General features: G+C 41.0%; 1 protein-coding gene across 1 annotated transcript in view; it reads right to left on the bottom strand.

Annotated features, from left to right (window-relative positions):
- prkdc (protein kinase, DNA-activated, catalytic subunit) overlaps positions 1-19,406 on the bottom strand; it is a 249,275-nt gene that overhangs the window by 142,451 nt on the left and 87,418 nt on the right. The window contains exons 30-38 of the mRNA XM_055634106.1: positions 16,769-16,902; positions 16,179-16,430; positions 13,685-13,911; positions 10,482-10,690; positions 8,142-8,265; positions 6,935-7,093; positions 6,111-6,314; positions 4,023-4,208; positions 1,994-2,098 (exon numbers count right to left, since the gene is read on the bottom strand). Of these exons, the coding sequence (XP_055490081.1) occupies positions 1,994-2,098; positions 4,023-4,208; positions 6,111-6,314; positions 6,935-7,093; positions 8,142-8,265; positions 10,482-10,690; positions 13,685-13,911; positions 16,179-16,430; positions 16,769-16,902 (1,600 nt within the window). The remainder of the gene's footprint in view (positions 1-1,993; positions 2,099-4,022; positions 4,209-6,110; positions 6,315-6,934; positions 7,094-8,141; positions 8,266-10,481; positions 10,691-13,684; positions 13,912-16,178; positions 16,431-16,768; positions 16,903-19,406) is intronic.

The raw sequence follows: 19,406 nt of genomic DNA, 5'->3' as shown, positions 1-19,406 counted from the left end.
CTAGCAAACAAGCTTCTTGGCTGCTTTCCAAAACTTTAGCTGAACTTAAGTATATCTCATAGACTTTTCGTTTGAGCTTTTTTAATCACTTTAAAATGCGACAAATCAGTCAAGCTTTTCACAGCATCTCATTAAGAAGCTGTTCGAATTAAAGCGTTCCAGCTTTCAAATTTATAGCATAGTGCCATAGTTGTTCGTTACTCAAGATTACTCAGTCAGTGAAGTCTTCGATCTTCAGATAAGTCGAGTGGCTGTGTCGATTAACCTACCGACGGGTAGGCTCTAATCCAGGTCAAGCTATAATCTCTGGCAGAGGCTTAGCCTCTTCAGTTCCTCTTCTACGGAACCAGTCCTTCAGTTCCACTTCTACGGTACCAGTTCTTCTGGCAGTAATCTTACACAGATATACAGCCAAATCTTCTGCCTCCAGTAGTAAGGAGGTTTTCAACTCTAATGTAGTGACAGATTGAGGGGGAATCTTATAGAAACGTACAAAATTCTTAAGGGGTTGGACAGGCTAGATGCAGGAAAATTGTTCCCGGTGTTGGGGAAGTCCAGAACAAGGGGTCACAGTTTAAGGATAAGGGGGAAATCTTTTAGGACCGAGATGAGGAAAACATTTTTCACACAGAGAGTGGTGAATCTCTGGAATTCTCTGCCACAGAAGGTAGTTGAGGCCAGTTCATTATCTATATTTAAGAGGGAGTTAGATGTGGCCCTTGTGGCTAAAGGGATCAGGGGGTATGGAGAGAAGGCAGGTACAGGATACTGAGTTGGATGATCAGCCATGATCATATTGAATGGCGGTGCAGGCTCGAAGGGCCGAATGGCCTACTCCTGCACCTACTGTATTTTCTATGTTTCTATGTTTCTATGACAGTCATTACAACATCTCAAGGTTTTAGTCCTCGATAGTCACTAATATGCTGACTATGGTTCAGAAGGTTATCTTACGAATTCCATGAGTTCCACGCGACATTCCAAGCCGTCGATAGTTTCTTTATTATAATAGTACAAAACAGTAAAATCACTCCTAAAAACTTCTTGTATAAGTACATCATCTTCCAACATATATACGTTTCAATCATACTCAAGATCATGTCGTGATCATGCTCGTGATCATGGTCAAAAACTATATCTTTCCCCTAGTCTTCATCGAATTAAACTAAAAACTATCTGGGAGTCTGCACCAGAAACCTAGCCACGGACACCCCCAGACTACGTATAAATCCCACCCACATAATTACAGGCAGTTAAAATTAAAGGTAACTGGATATAATTATAATATACTTTGTTAAGTTAAATGGATACTACAGATACATGATAGGAAGAATATGAACCGATCACAGGCAAATGGGACAAGCTCAGATAGACATCTTGGATGAGTTGGGCGGAAGGGCTGTTTCCATGATGAGTAACTATGATTAAACAAAATTGCAGAGAGGAAAACAAACAGATGGATCCATCTCCCTCAATAGATACTGGTTTGCTGAGTTCCTCCAACACTGCATTTTGCTCAAGATTTCAGCATCTGCAGTCCCTCTCAGAAATAGCTCTTTTGCCCCTCCTTGTTGAAAGTCCAGCGGCGACCAGAACAAGGTACGACTCTTTGGGCAACTACTCACGACCATATAAGCTTCACCCCGCGACATGTCGCCTGTATGGTCGTGAGTAGTCTCCTCAGTCGTCCAAAGAGTCATAGCGTCTTTCTGGTCGCTGGATTTTCAACATGTTCAACATTTTCGGCGACCTGCACAGACCTATGACGGGTGCCGGCAGTCGCCGAAAAAGTCGCGTAAGTGGGACAGGCCCGTACGGCAACAATTTTACTGCTGTGCCAACCTTGTACAAAAAAGTTTACATTTTTATATGTGTTCATGATATTTCAGCTTCTCATTAGCCCCATGTGAATCTCCAAACCATTACTTTCCTTTCAGATACAATTTACTTAGCTGTTCCCCTCCCCCACCACCACCAAAATTGAAAAACATACCTTCAAATTTAAAGCTAACGTTGAGTCCGTTAATATAGTGGTGTAGGTTTGGAATACCAATTCAAATGCTTCGTGACTGTCGCCAAAAGATACTGTAGAATCAATCTGAAAGAAAATTCAAATAGCAAAACTGTTCACACTAAACATAATGAAGCATTAATTTAAAATATATTTCATCTATTTATCCGTGCATGTATCAGTAGCACAAATCAGTCAGATTCAACCTAGATTTATGTATCCTGCGCTTGTATTAATAAAAGTACCTTTCGGGCAGAAAAATAGTCTAAATGCATTTCACAATAATGGGATTTTAAGATGAGTCTTAAACATAGTGATGCAGTGGTGGGGTTTAGGAAATTCAGAAAATGGACAATTGTGGGCTCCACCTTTCCTTGATCATCTGGCTAGCTTTGATTTGTTTTTTTCACACCTTCCATTCATTTGTTCTTAGCATCTTTTCATATCTCTGGTTTCCCTCTCCCCGTACTCTCAGTCTGGAGAAAGGCCTTGACATGAAACGTCACCTATTCATTTTCTCCAAGATGCTGTCTGACCTGCTGAGTTACTCAGCATTTTGTGTCTTTTTGGTAAACCAGCATCTGCACTTTCTTGTGCCCAATGTTTTATGGCTGCAAGTCAGAGAAAAGAAAACTCTGGTTTTCTAAAGATAGTGAACCTGGAGGACCTTTTCAGAGATATGGTGGAGTGCGACCTGAAGAAATATAAACATAATTACATAAGAATTAATCAGAGATCTTGGAGCCATTGTAAAACAGAAAGGGGAGCTGATCAGAGCTTGATGCAAAAGAGAAAGGAGCCAGCTTCAGATCGAGATGTTTCAGAGCATAGGTCCCTAAACCTTTCCTATCTATGTACCTATCCAAATATATTTAAAATGTTGTTGTAGTACCTGTTTCAACTACTGTCTCTGGCAGCTCATTCCATTCACCCATCTCCCTCCATGTGAAAAAGTTGTGCCTCCCTCTGGTTCCTATTAAATCTTTCTCCTCTTAGCTTAAACCTATGTCCTCTGGTTCTTGATTCCTCTACTCGGAGTAGAGACTGTGCATTCATGCCATCTATTCCCCTCATATATGCATCAACTTTTTGCTTTTATAATTTGTTTGTCCACATTGATTAATGAGCTTTACTTTTTCTATTCCTCGTCTAGTCAATGTCAAACACAAGATCCAGTTTACATCTATCTTGTTTCTCCTGTTAAGTTCTCCATCATGGCCTTTCCACCTTTGTTGCTTCAATCTGAAAAAAGGTGTCAGCCTGTACAATTCACAGCTTGTTCTGGAGTCTCTCGACCTTTCAGTCTTTTTCCATGTAATTTACTAACATAAGGAACTGCAGGTACTGGAAACTCAAATAGAACACAAAGTGCAGGAGTAACTCAGCGAGTCATGCAGCATCTCTGGAGAACATTGATGGGCGACGTTTAGGGTCAGAACCCTTGTTCAATCTCATTAGGTGGCATTTCTAGTCAGGACCCTTCTTCAGACTACTTCAGAATTTACCTTAGTATCATTCCAATTAGAATCATTCCAATTTATTCTTCATTGTGTCATTTCAGCAGTCATTTTTGAAGTACACAGAAAGCTTTCACTATGAATGATGCAATAATTATTGTCATCAGGTGTGAGTATGAAGTATGATTCATTTTTGGTGCATTCTCTTTTATCTTCAAACACCTCGTCCACTGTACCATTTATCCCCATTCTCTGCACTCCCGTCTCCTTTTCTCTAACTTCCAAGAGTCTAGTTATTGTCAGATGTATGATTATATGAAGTGTCCAGTTTATCATTCTACGTCTTCTCCTCATTTCCTTCTAATGTCTGAGATCATCCTTATCATTCCCCTGTACAATACAGCTCCTGTGAAGGTACGATGTCATGCCTTAATATTTAATTTTTCTAATGCTGGTTGCATTCTATTTACATTTATAAGGCATATACCGTGTCGATAAACAAAATATACAGCAGTGCAACACAGGAACAGACCCTTTGGCCCATAAAAATATACCTGTAGCACTTTGGAAAGGAGTGTCAAGACAGCCATCTTGCTCTCAGAGCTGGATCCCTTTGACCACCAAGACTCAAGTTTTGACCAGTTGGTAAGTACAGCGTTGACCAGGAGAGTACCCTGCTTTTTTCGTACAATGTGATCCTTGAAACTCTGGTCAAGCATTCCATTGAGAACGGTGCTCACCTGTAAAATAATGAGCATTATAAGGTCATAAGTGATAGGAGTAGAATTAGGCCATTCGGCCCAACAAGTCTACTCTGCCATTCAATCATGGCTGATCTATCTCTCCCTCCTAATCCCATTCGCCTGCCTTCATCCCACGACCTCTGACACCTGTACTAATCAAAAATCTATCCATCTCGGCCTAAAAAATATCCACTGACTTGGCCTCTGCAGCCTTCTGTGGCAAAGAATTCCACAGATACTCCACCATCTGACTAATGAAATTTCTCCTCATCTCCTTCCTAAAAGAACATCCTTTAATTCGAAGACTATGACCTCTAGTCCTAGACTCTCCCACTAATGGAACCATTCTGGTCAAATCCAGAATGTGAAATGTACAAAAATCTTAGTTTTCATCAAATAATGCAAATTCAGCTTTGCACAATTCCTTCCTGTATTTCTTTGCTGTACAGTGAAGAAAAGTAAAATTAAAGATGCGTGTAGTGGTGAGTCATAAAATTAATCCTCTTATCCTCATTTCATGACTTTAGAAGCATTTACTGGTGAGTTATTGTACTGGGCCACATCCCAGGTTATGTGGTTACTTGCCATCAGACAGCGCTGCCTCAAAAAGGCAACCAATATCATCAAAGGCCCACACCACCCTGGCCATGCTCTAATTTTGCTCCTTCCATCGGAAAAAAGGTACAGGAGCCTGAAAGCCATGAGCACCAGATTTAAGAATAGCTTCTTCCCAACAACCATCAGGCTCTGAAACATCACACACCTAACCTTAACTATAAACTATGGATTGTTTTTGGGTACCCTAAGGACTCTGGTTTTTGCACTCATATCACAGTTATCAATTTATTGAATTCTTAAAGTTGATTAAACATTATTTGTGTGTATTGTGAACGTAGGTCATTTAGTTGCTGCAAGTAAGAATTTAATTAATCTGTTGTCGGTAAATAAGGCATTTAAACACTCTTGATTCCGGACTTAGTTATACGACAATAATGTCAGAGTATTTGTCTGGATATTTATCTTATTTTAAACAAAACAATGCTCAGGGTGGCCATTTAACCCAATGAATCCTCGCCTCCCATTCTCCTTATTTTTATGTACCCATGAAACAAACCCACCAATTCTTCTTTGTCCTTTTGTCCTACCGACTTTTAACGAGCTCTGCTTTTTCTATTCCTCATCTAGTCTATGTCAAACATAAGATCCAGTCTCTCTTGTTTCTCCTCTTAAGCTCTCCATCATGGCCTTTCTTTGGAATGTGGGAGGAAGGCCAGGGAAAACACAGTGCTCAGGGAAAGAACCTGCCGCCTCCACATAGGCAGCACTCCAGGTTAGGATCAAACCCTGATCCCTGCAGCTGTGCTACCATGCCACCCAGCACGATCAAACCTGGGTTACTGAAGTTGTGAGGTAGCAACCTTCGCCACTGAACTACCCCTTCAAAATAAAAATACAGAAGATTGCGAGTAATAAAGGCACCCTCCACACGTATTGAAAAACATCAAATTGCCTCATCAGTAGTACAGGCATTATGGCAGCGTGGGTAAAGGAAAATTGCCCCTACATAATTCCCAAATCGCTATCAAAAAACATGGGATATGGAACCAAAATGTGTTCCTTCCAAATATGTGTGAAGTAAATAAAAAAACTTTTTTTAAAATTCTCATTTCTTAACGCATGTGTAGACGATGCATCATTGAATTACAGTAAATTGCGATATAGACTGTTTACTGGGAACCCTCCCCACACCCCCCCCCCCCCCCCCCCCCCCCCCCGCAGTGGTTGCTTGTATATATTATAGTATTTCACTTTTAATACTGGGACATCATATGCCAATTAACATAAAATGTTATTATTGGACCAAAGGTGTTTACATAAGTGTCACATAAAATTGCTTACCATTTTAGAGTTTTCACTTGCCGATTTCATTAACAAGGCAACTGAAGAGTTAAGGTTTCCGAACAATTCAGTGTTAATGGTTTCGGGAAACAAATTGTAGAAATATTCACCATGGAAAAATTTGATGAAATTTTTCTGTGATGCCCCTGAAAGTGGCACTGAGAGTTCCACTGTGTTCAGTAGCAAGGAGACCAGTTCTTCACACTACAGAATCAGGAGACAAAGTATATTTAAGTATGCTTCAACTTCAATGCCCACCAATATTAAAAACGCCATTTTGAAATTATCTTCAAATCTAAACCAATCGTCTACAATAGCAACAACTAACATTCATCTTATGCCTTTAAGGCAATTAATCCTCTCAACATTCTTCACAGGTGAACAAAATGGAGAGGTGGCACAAAGCTTGATTAAAGTGATGTGGTACTAGAAAATTATATCCATGTGAAGAGGCAGCCAGTCAGCTGGCGGTTCCTTATATGATTGTTCAAAACCGTGTTAATGTAGTTTATTCTGTAGATGGTTAATAGAGAAAAAACAAGCATTAGGTAACTTTGTTGAATCCAATGGCAACTCACAAAACAGAGTAAATTAACAATGTTTGAAGTCAACACATTAATTATACTCAAAATACTGAAGTTGCTGGAAACAGAAAATCCTTTTGTTTCAGATTACACTGCCAGTTTGACATGAATTAAGATACTGGTCTTAGTAAAATGTGTAGCAACCAATGGTATATTCTCTGGCATAAAATATTTTATGGAGAAATGAAAACAGGTCACTTTTTGACATATCAAGTTTTTATTCATGTCACATTCACATACCTGCACACCAAGGGAAAAAGACAGTTGTAAAAGGCCATCCACTAACACCTTACTGCTAACGTCTATTGAAGGCAGGGATTTCCTCTCATCTCCAGGTGCCATTCCTTTGTAGATAGCTAATAAGAGCTTTGAATTCAGTGGCACGCCATGAGTCCCTGTCTGTAATAAAGAATTGGATTTACAAAATGCAATGATCATGGGTCTTGTATCTAGACCCGAGCACAAAATGAAAAATTAACCAAATGATTCAGGAGTTTGGCGCACTTGCCTCATCAGTTAAGGCATTGAGTACAATAGTTGAGATGTCATGTTACACCATTCAGCATGCCAAACTCTCCCTTCACTGCCCTGTCAACCTGTGTCACCACTTTTTGGGAACTGTGCACTTGTACCCCTATGTAGTCTCTATTCTACAAAGCTCACAAGGGCTCATGTGATGCATCCACTAACACTATAAAACACCCTGAAACCAGCCAAATGTGAATGATTTTAAGGGACATGCATGCATATGCTATCTCTCCAACCAAGTTAAAGCTGTGGACACACAAGAAACTGCCAATACTAGAATCTTGAGCAGATCAGGCAGCATCTGCAGAGGAAATTGATAATGAAGAAGGGTCTGAAGTCCCATGGTCAGCTTAGGCAAATGGGATGGCATGGACAGGTTGGACTGAATGGTGTGTTTCCATGCTGTACGACTCTATGAGTAATGATAAGTTTCACAGTAAGAGCAATGGTGCATGAACAAGAGCTCCTGGGAAAAACTTTAGATCTGTGTGCAGTCGGCACCTTATCAAGAATAACTCAGAATGTAATAACAAACCAAATCACAAAATCTTTAATGTCAAAGGGTACTCAATCCAATTGAGCTTACAGTTTTCTATTTAGATTAACCGCATATCTGTGTCATCCTTTTTGTTGTTTATCAATGGAACTTAGAGTATTATACTCTTCAGGGTCTGTGTTAAATTACAATGTTCAGGATTAAAAAATTGAAATATTTTTAAATAACTCTTCATCGCAACTAACTTTTGGATCTGATCTTTAGGTACAGCATGAAAAGCCATACTTATGTACTTGTTCAATAACAAAAGCATTCTGTCCCAACTTCTGCCACTTGTATAGGAATTATTCAGATACAAGGAAATCGCTTACAGATGAGTGACACACTTTCTATGTCAGTGATCTTGCGATATTTGAAAATTACCTGGCACTTCAACACAGTGTTGAGAAGATCAGCCTTGTAAAGCTGTTTGCATGCTGAGAGGATGGAACTTAATTTGTCATGATCAGTCTGACTGTACAGATTCACACTGCACAGATCTTCTATGCTGTAAAATATAATAAAATATCAATTAATAAAAAATTATTGCAAATTTTGGGAGTCTAAAAAAATAAAGTGATGCAAACATTTAACTATCACTTGAAGATAGAAAAGATAGTTTTAATCATTGTTTAGGTATCTTTATTAAAAGATTATTCAGATGCAAGATCTCATGCTGAAATTGTTCAGACAATAATTTTCCTTTGTATTTTCATTATTTATTACAAAATAATTATGAATGAATGAATGAATGAATGAATAGAATGAATGAATTAATAATTTATTTCTGTCATACATTAAAAAGAACAAAACTTTACAATCTGTGTGAATATGAACCAACACTGTATCCATTTCACACAACATTCATATAATCAATGACCGAAAAAGGAATACGCTGAAGCCACAAAGCTTATTTTTGCCTATCCTATACAATCCATAAGATATCCCAGAGTATCAGCATTACAAAGGAAAGAAAAAAATGTTTTACTCTAAATTGTAATCCTTACTTATTTTACATGTTAATCATTTTACATTTTATCCTTAATTATTTTACATTAAGGCTTTTTTGAAACTCAACAGAGAGCTGCAAAATGTCAACACATCACTAAGCCGTTCCATAATTTGACTCCCAAAACTGAGACACATCTATATTGGTTCTCACTTCACATGTTTCAAAAATACACAACCCTCTTAAATTATAATATCCTTCTCTTGATTTAATTTTTTTTTAAATACTAACAGGAAGGATTTTATTCCTAACTCGGAAAAGTATTTCTAATGTCTTTACATGCACAATATTCAAATATTTTAAGGTACCGGACATTATGAATATTGGATTTGTAGTTTCACGGTAAGAAGCTTTATGTATTATTCTAATAGCTCTTTTCTGAAGTTTAATTATAGGGTCTATACTTGTTTTATATACATTTCCCCAAACGTCAACACAATATGACATATATGGCATTATAAGCGAGCAATACAATATATACAAACACTTCTTATTTAACAGATCCTTTGGTTTGTAAAGAATAGCAATCAATTTAGATAATTTCCATTTCATGTATTCTATATGTGGCTTCAAACAAAGTTTATGGTCTATAATCACTCCCAGGAATTTTGTTTGATATACTCTTTCAATTTCAACTCCATTTAAATTCAATTTTATTTCACAATTCACCCTGTCACCACCAAACACCATAAATGTTGTTTTATTTTCATTTAGAGATAAATTATCATAGCTTATTGGATTATATCTGTCATGCAATTTCTCCATATCATTTTTTTCAGTTTTTGAAGGATATAAATGTTCCCACAGGTGATGGTCATGGAAATCTTCAAGCAATGTGCTAGTTAACATTTTTTAGTCACTTGAAACGGATTTCCCCCTCTATTTCGCCTTCCAAAATATTCGGATGCTTGGAAAGCTCTTTCTTGTGAATTGAAGAGTAATCTTTCCAGCATTAGTCACTGTATACTGAACAGCAATAAGTGCACACTGGAGATGGTGGGAACTCCACCCATCTTTGCCTTCAAGGTTAAAGCCTTGAAATATGTATCTACATGGTATTTCCATCCCCATCCCATGTCACGGTAAAAGGCAGAATTTCACACTTCATCACAATGGCATCTGATTTAATCCCAATTTGAACTACCCAGCCACGGATGAAATTTCCTGCACCTTCGTGGCTCCTTCAACCTGAACTATTCCATTACTTTCCTGGAAAGCCTCCCACCTTCGACTCTTCATTAACCTGAATGTGTCCAAAATTGTAGATCTTAAGTGAAGCCATTCTACCTCCACATGCCCTCATGTTACCTTATCAACATTGATATACCACAACACATTATAAAATACTCAACCTCGTGCTGTTATCCCCTCATGGTTCAGTCCCTCTCCTATAATCTTCACCTTCACTACAACCCTTTTAGATCTTCGGGTTTTGCCAATTCCTTATCTTAGATACCTGACTCATTTTCCCATTATTAGTAGCCATGTCTTTGGCCAACCAGACACTCAACTTTTCTCATAGCCATAACCAATATTTAGCTTTCTCCTCAACATCCACCCCCTTACCTCATCTTGATCTTGTTCAATTACACTTGTCAAAATCAACGAGCACCATATAAATACAAATTGGTTTTAAACACTTTGTATAACTTGTAAATGCAGTTGCAGGGATTCTACATCTATTTTCTTTATCACTCAAACATTTTCCATCTTACCTTTGCAATGTGATTCTTTTTCTCATGCTGTCTTCTAACATTTTGCAAAAAGGCGATCTTACCATAGCTTTCAAAAGCCTAACACAGGCATCAGGCAGACCTTTCATCACTTGTACATCTGCCATATTAAACCCAATACTGGGTGGATCAGTCACTACTGCTGCTATTAGTTCACACAGACAGGAATTCAGTAAGTCTTTCTCAAGCACCTGAAGAGAGAATGAGAAGAGCAATCCAATGGTGTTCCAAAAGTTGCATTTGAACAAGCAAAATCAGAATGAAAACATAAACTCATTGGGTTCAATTTATTTAAATGGGATGAATTTAAATTATTTATTGTTGTTAGGTCTCAAATCAGGAACTCCTTACTCAACCGCACAATGGGAGCACTTTCACAATTAAATCTGTAAAGGCAGATCTGTTTGAGGAAGGGACTCGACCAGAAACGTCACCCATTCCTTCCATCCTGTTCCGCTGACGTGCTCCAGCATTTTGTGTCAATCTTTGGTTTAAACCAGTATCTGTGGTTCCTTCCTACAGCACAGACCTCCTCTTATGGGCAATGAAGAATGTAAAATCAAAGCTGCCTTCCAGCAATCCCCTGGTACTGAATGCAAATATTAAAATGAAACTGAGCAATTCATCATTCTGCACTTTACATCACAAATATTAATAACACTACTAAATTTAAACTTTTGTATCTATTTAGTGACATGAGCTCACAGCACAACTTACATGTGATCAAGAACTTCCATCAGATACTTTCATGCAGCAAGAATAAGAAATGTTCAATTTTTACATAAAGGTGCCAAAGAATTTGGAATTAACGTGCTCCTTTAAATAAATTGGTTGACCTAATAGCTCATTTTTCCTATGACTAGGAATAATGTGGCGTGGAATTATTTATTTCTGTTCCCCTGCAACATATGGCACCATTAAGTTTCCCTAATATGTTAGCATTCATAGCAAAAGGATTTGAGTATAGGAGCAGGGAGGTTCTACTGCAGTTGTACAGGGTATTGGTGAGACCACGCCTGGAGTATTGTGTACAGTTTTGGTCTCCAAATCTGAGGAAAGACATTCTTGCCTTAGAGGGAGTACAGAGTACAGAGTTCACCAGACTGATTCCTGGGATGTCAGGACTTTCATATGAAGAAAGACTGGATAGACTCGGCTTGTACTCGCTAGAATTTAGAAGATTGAGGGGGGATCTTATAGAATTCTTAGGGGGTTGGACAGGCTAGATGCAGGAAGATTGTTCCCGATGTTGGGGAAGTCCAGGACAAGGGGTCACAGTTTAAGGATAAAGGGGAAATCCTTTAGGTGAGATGCGAAAAAAAAATTTCACGCAGAGAGTGGTGAGTCTCTGGAACTCTCTGCCACAGAAGGTAGTTGAGGCCAGTTCATTGGCTATATTTAAGAGGGAGTTAGATGTGGCCCTTGTGGCTAAAGGGATCAGGGGGTATGGAGAGAAGGCAGGTACAGGATACTGAGTTCGATGATCAGCCATGATCATATTGAATGGCGGTGCAGGCTCGAAGGGCCGAATGGCCTACTCCTGCACTTATTTTCTATGTTTCTATGTTTAACAATTGGAGTCAAACATAGAAACTTCAAACACGGGCTGCACCCACTCTAATATATGCAGAATATCTCTAGCATTCTGACATATGATGAAAACAATCTGATATGCACAACAACTTCCTCCTTTGCAATTATCATAAAAGGCCTTGATTCTATTGTAATAATTCAGACAATTTAAGTTGTTGATTTCTATCGATTTTATTTTTCAGATTGTCGTCTTGCCCACAGTGAACTTTTACATACTTTACATATGCTCAGCTTTCACATTGTGCTGCATTGCAGCAATCCAACCTTGGCTCGGAGCAAATATCTTCCAGTTACAATTTCAATTTAATAATTATCACAATGAACATTGATTGCGAATGATAAGCACATTGGGAACAGCAGGATAACCTGAAACATCCAGGTTCAGAAGCAGCTTCATCCCTACAGCCATCAGGTGCAACATCCAATTAAGTTCCAAACTACATAGACTTGGCCATTGTTTTTGTCTTTTACAATTACAATTATTGTTTGTTTATATGCAAAGACAATTAAAGAAACCAAATTAACTCCTCTGTCTTTATGAGCTGCTGATGTTAAATCATGTCAGATCCACCGGTATGTTGTTTTGTTTTTTTCTACTGCCTTGTAGAATTTTACATGTAATTTATGTATAACATATTTGTGTGTGTTTGGCTGAATCTATGTGCCTATTAGGCTGCTGTAAACAAAATTTTCATTGTACTTGTACCTCAACATACTTATGTATCGGACAATCAACTTGACTTGTTTCGACTTGTATAGATTGTCCAACAGGTTGGACTGGTACACCAATGCCAGATGAGCAAAGGAAATAAATATCAATTTTCAATAAGGAATTAGTATTGTACTGTGAGGTAATGTGGTTGAATGCACATTGAAGGATTTAATTCCGCCATTTTATGAATAATATTTATGGTTAAAGAGGCAGACATATGATCTGACTCAAGATGAATGCATAGATTGCAAGAAGTGGTTAAACAGAAATACTTGCATGGCACTGTTGACCATAATTACCATATTTCCCGGCAATGAAAACGCGCCTGTGTCAAAGATGCACCCCCATGTGAGAGAGAGAGACACAGAGAGAGAGCCCAGGACGGAGCAGCCAGCATTCTGCCCAGTAGCGACCCGCCAATCACCACCTCCACCGGAGGACACCGTGGCTTGCTGGCGGGCCGGCCGGCGGATGGCGCTGAGGTGGCGGCCGGTTCCGCTGTCCAGTCCCGGGGTGGCCATGCACAGCCCCCTCCTTCTCAATGCTCCTGCCTTCCCCGCAACTTTACCCCTGGCGGCCCAGACAAGTTTGCTACTTTGCGTGCTGACCCAGGCCAGACTTTCCGCACGCTGTGGAAGGAACTCTCCCCACCCACCCCCCCCCCCCCCCCCCCCCCCCTTTTACAGCCACTGTACTGAGGGATAGCCAAGTCTATCTTTCTTGACTAACAATCCAACCTTCGGCCTCCAAGACACAGGTAAATTTTCCGGCCATTATTTTCAGGTAAAAATAGCGTCTTCTCTGCCGGGAAACACGGTATATGTCTTAATTTGATTCATTGGAAGTACACAGGATGCACTGTAAGAATTTGAAATATTACCTTCCAGAAATCCTGCTGGCAACTCTCCAGTGCCATGCTAACAAATTCCATAATCCGGACAATGATCGTGCATTTACTATAATTATATTCTTCTCTCTCTCTTAGACTGTAAAGTGTGCTCTTCATCCCATAAGCAAAGCTTTCTTCTGCCGCTGTAATGTCATTCATCGCAAGGTTTTTCAGGAAGAAATCCACTGCTTTCAGAAAAACAGATTTTTGGGAAGTCCCTGCAAAACGTCACAGAATTCGTATTAATTTATTATTGTTGTGTATACTGAAATACAGTGTAAAACGCTGTTTATAAGCTATCAAGTCATACGATAAATTGGTATAATCAAACCACACACAAGTACAATAGAAAAATAACTAGTGCAGAATATAGCATTACAGCACTATAGTATTACAACTACAGAAAGAGTGCACATAGAAATAAAATACAAGGGCCACGATCAATCAATTAATCAGTTTTATTTGTTATTTTATATATGAAAATTTTATATATGAAATGAATTTGCTAGCAGCGGTACAATAAAGAGGAGGCGACCGAAACGGTTTCCCCCTTATCCCCCCCACACAAGACACACACAGAGACACCAAATATACACATTGGAGACACTAAAAAAAGAAAAAAAGTAGGATAAAAAACTAACTCTCCCCTCCCTGATGGACATCTACACCTCCCGCTGCCTTAGCAGGGCAAAGAAGATCATCAAAGACAGCTCCCATCCTGCGTTTGGACTGTTCGACCTGCTGCCCTCTGGAAGGCGCTATAGGCTCAGCAGCGGCTGCACTTCCTGAGGGTCCTCAGGAAGCACAACCTGGACTCTAACCTGCTGCTGACCTTCTACCGCTCGTCCATCGAGAGCCTGCTGACATACTGCATTACAGCGTGGTATGGCAGCTGCACCATGGCAGACAGGGAGAGGCTTCAGAGGGTAACCAGGACAGCGCAGAGGATCATTGGCTGCCCTCTCCCCTCCCTGATGGACATCTACACCTCCCGCTGCCTTAGCAGGGCAAAGAAGATCATCAAAGACAGCTCCCATCCTGCGTTTGGACTGTTCGACCTGCTGCCCTCTGGAAGGCGCTATAGGTGCATCAAATCCAGGACAAACAGACTCAGGAATAGTTGCTTTCCGAGAATTATATCTACCATAAATTCAAATTCACACATGCACTGACTACACCGCCCAACACGGACTTCCATCTGTATATATGTATATATGATATATGTATATATGTCCCCCCCCCCATCTCCCTTCTGTTTTTTGTTTTTTTTCTGTTTCTTGTTTTTTGTGCTAATTTGTATGTATGCACTGAGTACGAGCAGCTTTCAGTTTCACTGTACATGTATAGTGACAATAAATGGCATATCTATCTATCTAACACGCTGCTAGCAGGGCTGCCGGCTTGCAGCGCCCCCACCAACCTGGAGATCGTGACTATATCCTTAGCTTATGAAAAGTTGGTTCAGCAGTCTGATAACAGCAGGCAGGAATCTGTTTCTGAATCTGGTGGTATGTGCTTTCAAGCTTTAGTATTTCTTTCCAATGGTAGAGGGGAATGACCGGGCTGTAAGTGATTTTTGATTATGTTCGCTGCTTTTCCGAGGCAACATGCTGTAAATGGATGTTTTCTCTGATGGAAGTTGGTAAGAATTGCTGGAGACATGCCAAATTTATTTGTCAGTGCGGGTGGACCAGGCCAAATTTGTAGTGAGATTTACACCTTACCTCTGCATTCCTATTTCAGCACCATTGATAATGTCTGGGTACACCACCCCAATTCCTGAAATCAATTACTATTTCCTTCGTCTTACTGACATTAAGCTAGAGGTTGTTGTCTAAACGCCATGTTCCGTGATCACTGTCTCCTTCCTATACTCCATCTCGTCAGTGTTTGTGATCCGTCCTATTATAATGCTGTCATCTGCCAACTTGTAAAGAGAGCTAAAACAGAATTGTGAGTGTCTAGGGAGCATAGTAAGGAGCTGAGAATGAATTCTTGTGGAGTAATGGAGTGGAGAATTATTGTGCAGGATGTTTTGTCACCTATCCTTGCAAATTGGATAAAACACTGGAAATTCTCAGCTCCTCTTAGTATAAAAATGGAGTCGATTAGACATTAAAATGTAGACGTCGATGAGCACAAAAATATATTCTAATAATCCAATGAGACAAAGAGCTACACCAACCCCAAACCAATTAGGAGCAGACAAGGGCATTCTATCCAATTTGTAATCCCAGCTACAAAGACAGATGTCTACAGCAATTCGTTCTTCCCACGCACAATTAAAGCATGGAATAATCTCCACCAAACTATAGTTACCCAACCAGATGCAACTAAATTTAAAGTAGCACTTTCTTCCCAATAACCCTTTCTGGCTTAATCCCTCCCTTCACCACCTCGTTTAAATTCCAGTTGGAATATTTTGGAGGACCAGGTAACCAAGAACCAAGAACCTGCATTCAGGATCCACAAACAACAAACTCACCGAGTAGTTCATTGGGTTTGAGCATATGGAGACCAATGAATGTATTGTAACAGTCCAGAGCTGCCAGCAACATATCCATCCATTGCACAGTTGTTCTTATACTGAAGGGTTCTTGTAGATCATTAAGCGTGGGGTGATATATGATTCCTGAGGTACCATTCTCATTGCCAGCACCCTCAAACTTATTAATAAGAAATGAAACATCATTCTTCTTCAGAATTTCATCCAGCCAAGATGGTGGCGATTTGTTTCCTGAAAGTAAATACATGGATGCACTCTCATGAATCAAGGCATACAACAGCTTGAAATAGCAGTAAATGGACATCAGACAGCACAACAGTATTGTGAAGTTTTACAGCACAATGTTAATAGTAATCTGGTGCAATATCAAAGTGGACAGACAGTAAGATATTTGGAAGAGACATGGAGAAGGAAAATTGGGAGCAAAAGAGGCAAAGTATATGCTCATGGTTTTGATAGTTACTCATAGACTAGCTGGCAAAACCTACCATTTTACAGTAACTACAGTGTCAAAATAAATTTAAAACATTTATTATAAAATCCTTCAAAAAAATGCACATAAAACACACCTGGCAAACAGGGAACAAGCTCGTAAAAGAGTTCCATGCATTTGTGCCTACACTCTGTTTGGGGTCGTCCACATTGAGCCAGCAGCCATAGGACAATATCTGTTAAACACACCGTCAAATCCGAAGAAAATCCCCTGCAGAAATCAAAGTTACAATATAAAAGACACATTACAATGACATACTTAGCTAGACATTTATTTTACAGTTTCCTTTTGAAAGATATTGAGGTAACCATGATCATATTTATGTTCCCATTGACCAGGCACTTGGAGATCCAAAACCATCCTCACTTCCTGAGAACAAGTGTTCTATTTCAAAGGAGGCAGCTATATGCGTGGAGTAATGCCCCTGTCCCCGGAGGTTGCAAGCGGTTACCGGAGGTTGCAGGTTGTTCCCGGAGGTTTTAGTCAGTCTCCCTAGGGAGACTTCGGTAACCGCTTGCAACCTCCGGGAACCGCACGGAAACCTTGGGTGGGGCGCAAAGTCTCCAGAGGTTTCCGTTCAGGTTTCCTAAGTAGGACAGGGGCACAAGCATGTTCTCCCTGTGACCACGTGGGTTTTCTCTGGGCGCTCTTGTTCACCATCTCAACATTCTAGGTTTAAGATTCTGCAATCCACAGCTTATTTTCACCCAACAATAACACACTTAAAATTAATGTTTAAGAAAGAACTGCAGATGCTGGAAAATTGAAGATAGACAAAAATTCTGGAGAAACTCAGCAGGTGAGGCAGCATCTTTGGAGCGAAGGAATAGGTGATGTTCTGGGTCGAGACCTTTCTTCAGACTGATGTGGAGGTGGGGGGCAGGAAGAAGAAAGGAAGAGGCGGAGACAGTAGGCTGTGGGAGAGCTGGGAAGGGGAGGGGAAGGAGAGAGAAAAAAAGGACTACCTGAAATTGGAGAAGTCAATGTTCATACCACTGGAGTATGCCCAAGCGAAATATGAGGTGCTGCTCCTCCAATTTGCGGTGGGACTCACTCTGGCCTTGGAGGAAGCCCAGGACAGAAAGGTTGGATTCGGAATGGGAGGGGGAGTTGCTGGGTCACCGGGAGATCACGTTGGTTAGTGCGAACCGAGCGGAGAAGTTGGGCGAACCGATCGCCAAGCTTGCGCTTGGTCTCACCGATGTAGAGCAGCTTACACCTAGGGTAGTGCATGCAATAGATGAGGTTGGAGGAGCTGCAGGTGAACCTCTGCCTCACCTGGAAAGACTGCTTGGGTCCTTGGATAGAGTCAAGGGGGGAGGTAAAGCAATAAGAATAGCATTTCCTGCAGTTGCAAGGGAAAGTACCAGGGGAGCGGGTGGTTTGGGTGGGAAGGGACAAATTGACCAGGGAGTTACGGAGTGAGCGGTCTCTGCGGAAAGTCGAAATGGGAGGAGATGGGAAGATATGGCGAGTGGTGGGATCCCGTTGGAGGTGGATTATCTGTTGCATGTGACGGCTGGTGAGGTGGAAGGTGAGGACAAGAGGGACTCTGTCCTTGTTACGAGTGTGGGGATGGGGAGTGAGAGCGGAGCTACGGGATATAGAAGAGACTCTGGTGAGAGCCTCATCTATAGTCGAAGAGGGGACCCCCCCTTTCCCTAAAGAATGGGGACATCTATGATGCTCTGGTTTGGAACACTTAAAATAAATGTTCCAATGTGCATAAAATAATATCTGGTAGATGTTGCTATTCTGCTCACTTTCCAAAACCAGGTACTCAAGCACTCTTCATAACATAGAAGGAAGAATGATGAAAGATACTTAAAAATAGTGATATTACAAAATGCTGTTGTACAGAGATCTGGATATGGAGGTGCTACACTCTCTGGGTCTCCCTTCCCACCCCTCACCCTCTGTCCTATCTTCCCACCACCCTTCCCTCTGGGACACAAAACACATTAGCATGTAACAATAAGTAATTTGGAAGGTAATGTAATTCAATGAATTTATTTTTCCTTTAGGAACTTTGGTTTCTGCAGCCATACAACAAAAAGAAACAATTTTACAAAATACACAACCAACTCAATTCACACAGACATCCATCACAGTGAATCTCCTCCTCACTGTGATGGAAGGCAAAGTCTTGTTTCTCCCCTGCTCTCCATCCTCTCCCGATGTTAAAGCCCCTGGCGGGCGATGGTAAGTCCCGCAGCCGTTAAAGCCGTGCCGGCGATGTAAGGCCCTGCTCCGGGTCTTAATGTTGGAGCCCCCGGCGGGCGATGACAAGTCCAATAGCCGTTAAAGCCGCGCCAGGCGATGTCAGGCCCCGCACTCGGGCGGGAGAAGCTGCCACCGCAGGAGCTCCGGAAAGCGGTCTCCCACCAGGGACTCGTGAGCTCCCGATGTCACTGTCCACAGGCCTGCAGCTGGAGCCTCCGAAGCTCCGATGTCTGGTCGCAGCCGCGCGCCACCACAGCTCCCCATGCTCCGAGGCCGGCCAGCCCCACGATTGTAGGTCCGCAGGCTCCGCGACTGGAGCCTCCAGGGTGTTCCGGCTGGAGGCCGTTCCACGGTGCTAGGCCCCGACGACAACGGAGACCCGACAGGGAAAATGTTGGGTCTCCCGTGCAGGGAAGAGATTTAAAAGTTTCCCCCCCCCCCCCCCGCTCCCCAACATATACACAGTTAAAAACAATATAAAAACCACAGCA

This window comes from Leucoraja erinacea, chromosome 4, assembly GCF_028641065.1.
Source record: "Leucoraja erinacea ecotype New England chromosome 4, Leri_hhj_1, whole genome shotgun sequence".
NCBI classification, from domain to species: Eukaryota; Metazoa; Chordata; class Chondrichthyes; order Rajiformes; family Rajidae; genus Leucoraja; species Leucoraja erinaceus.
This window is presented reverse-complemented; position numbering and strand designations above follow the sequence as displayed.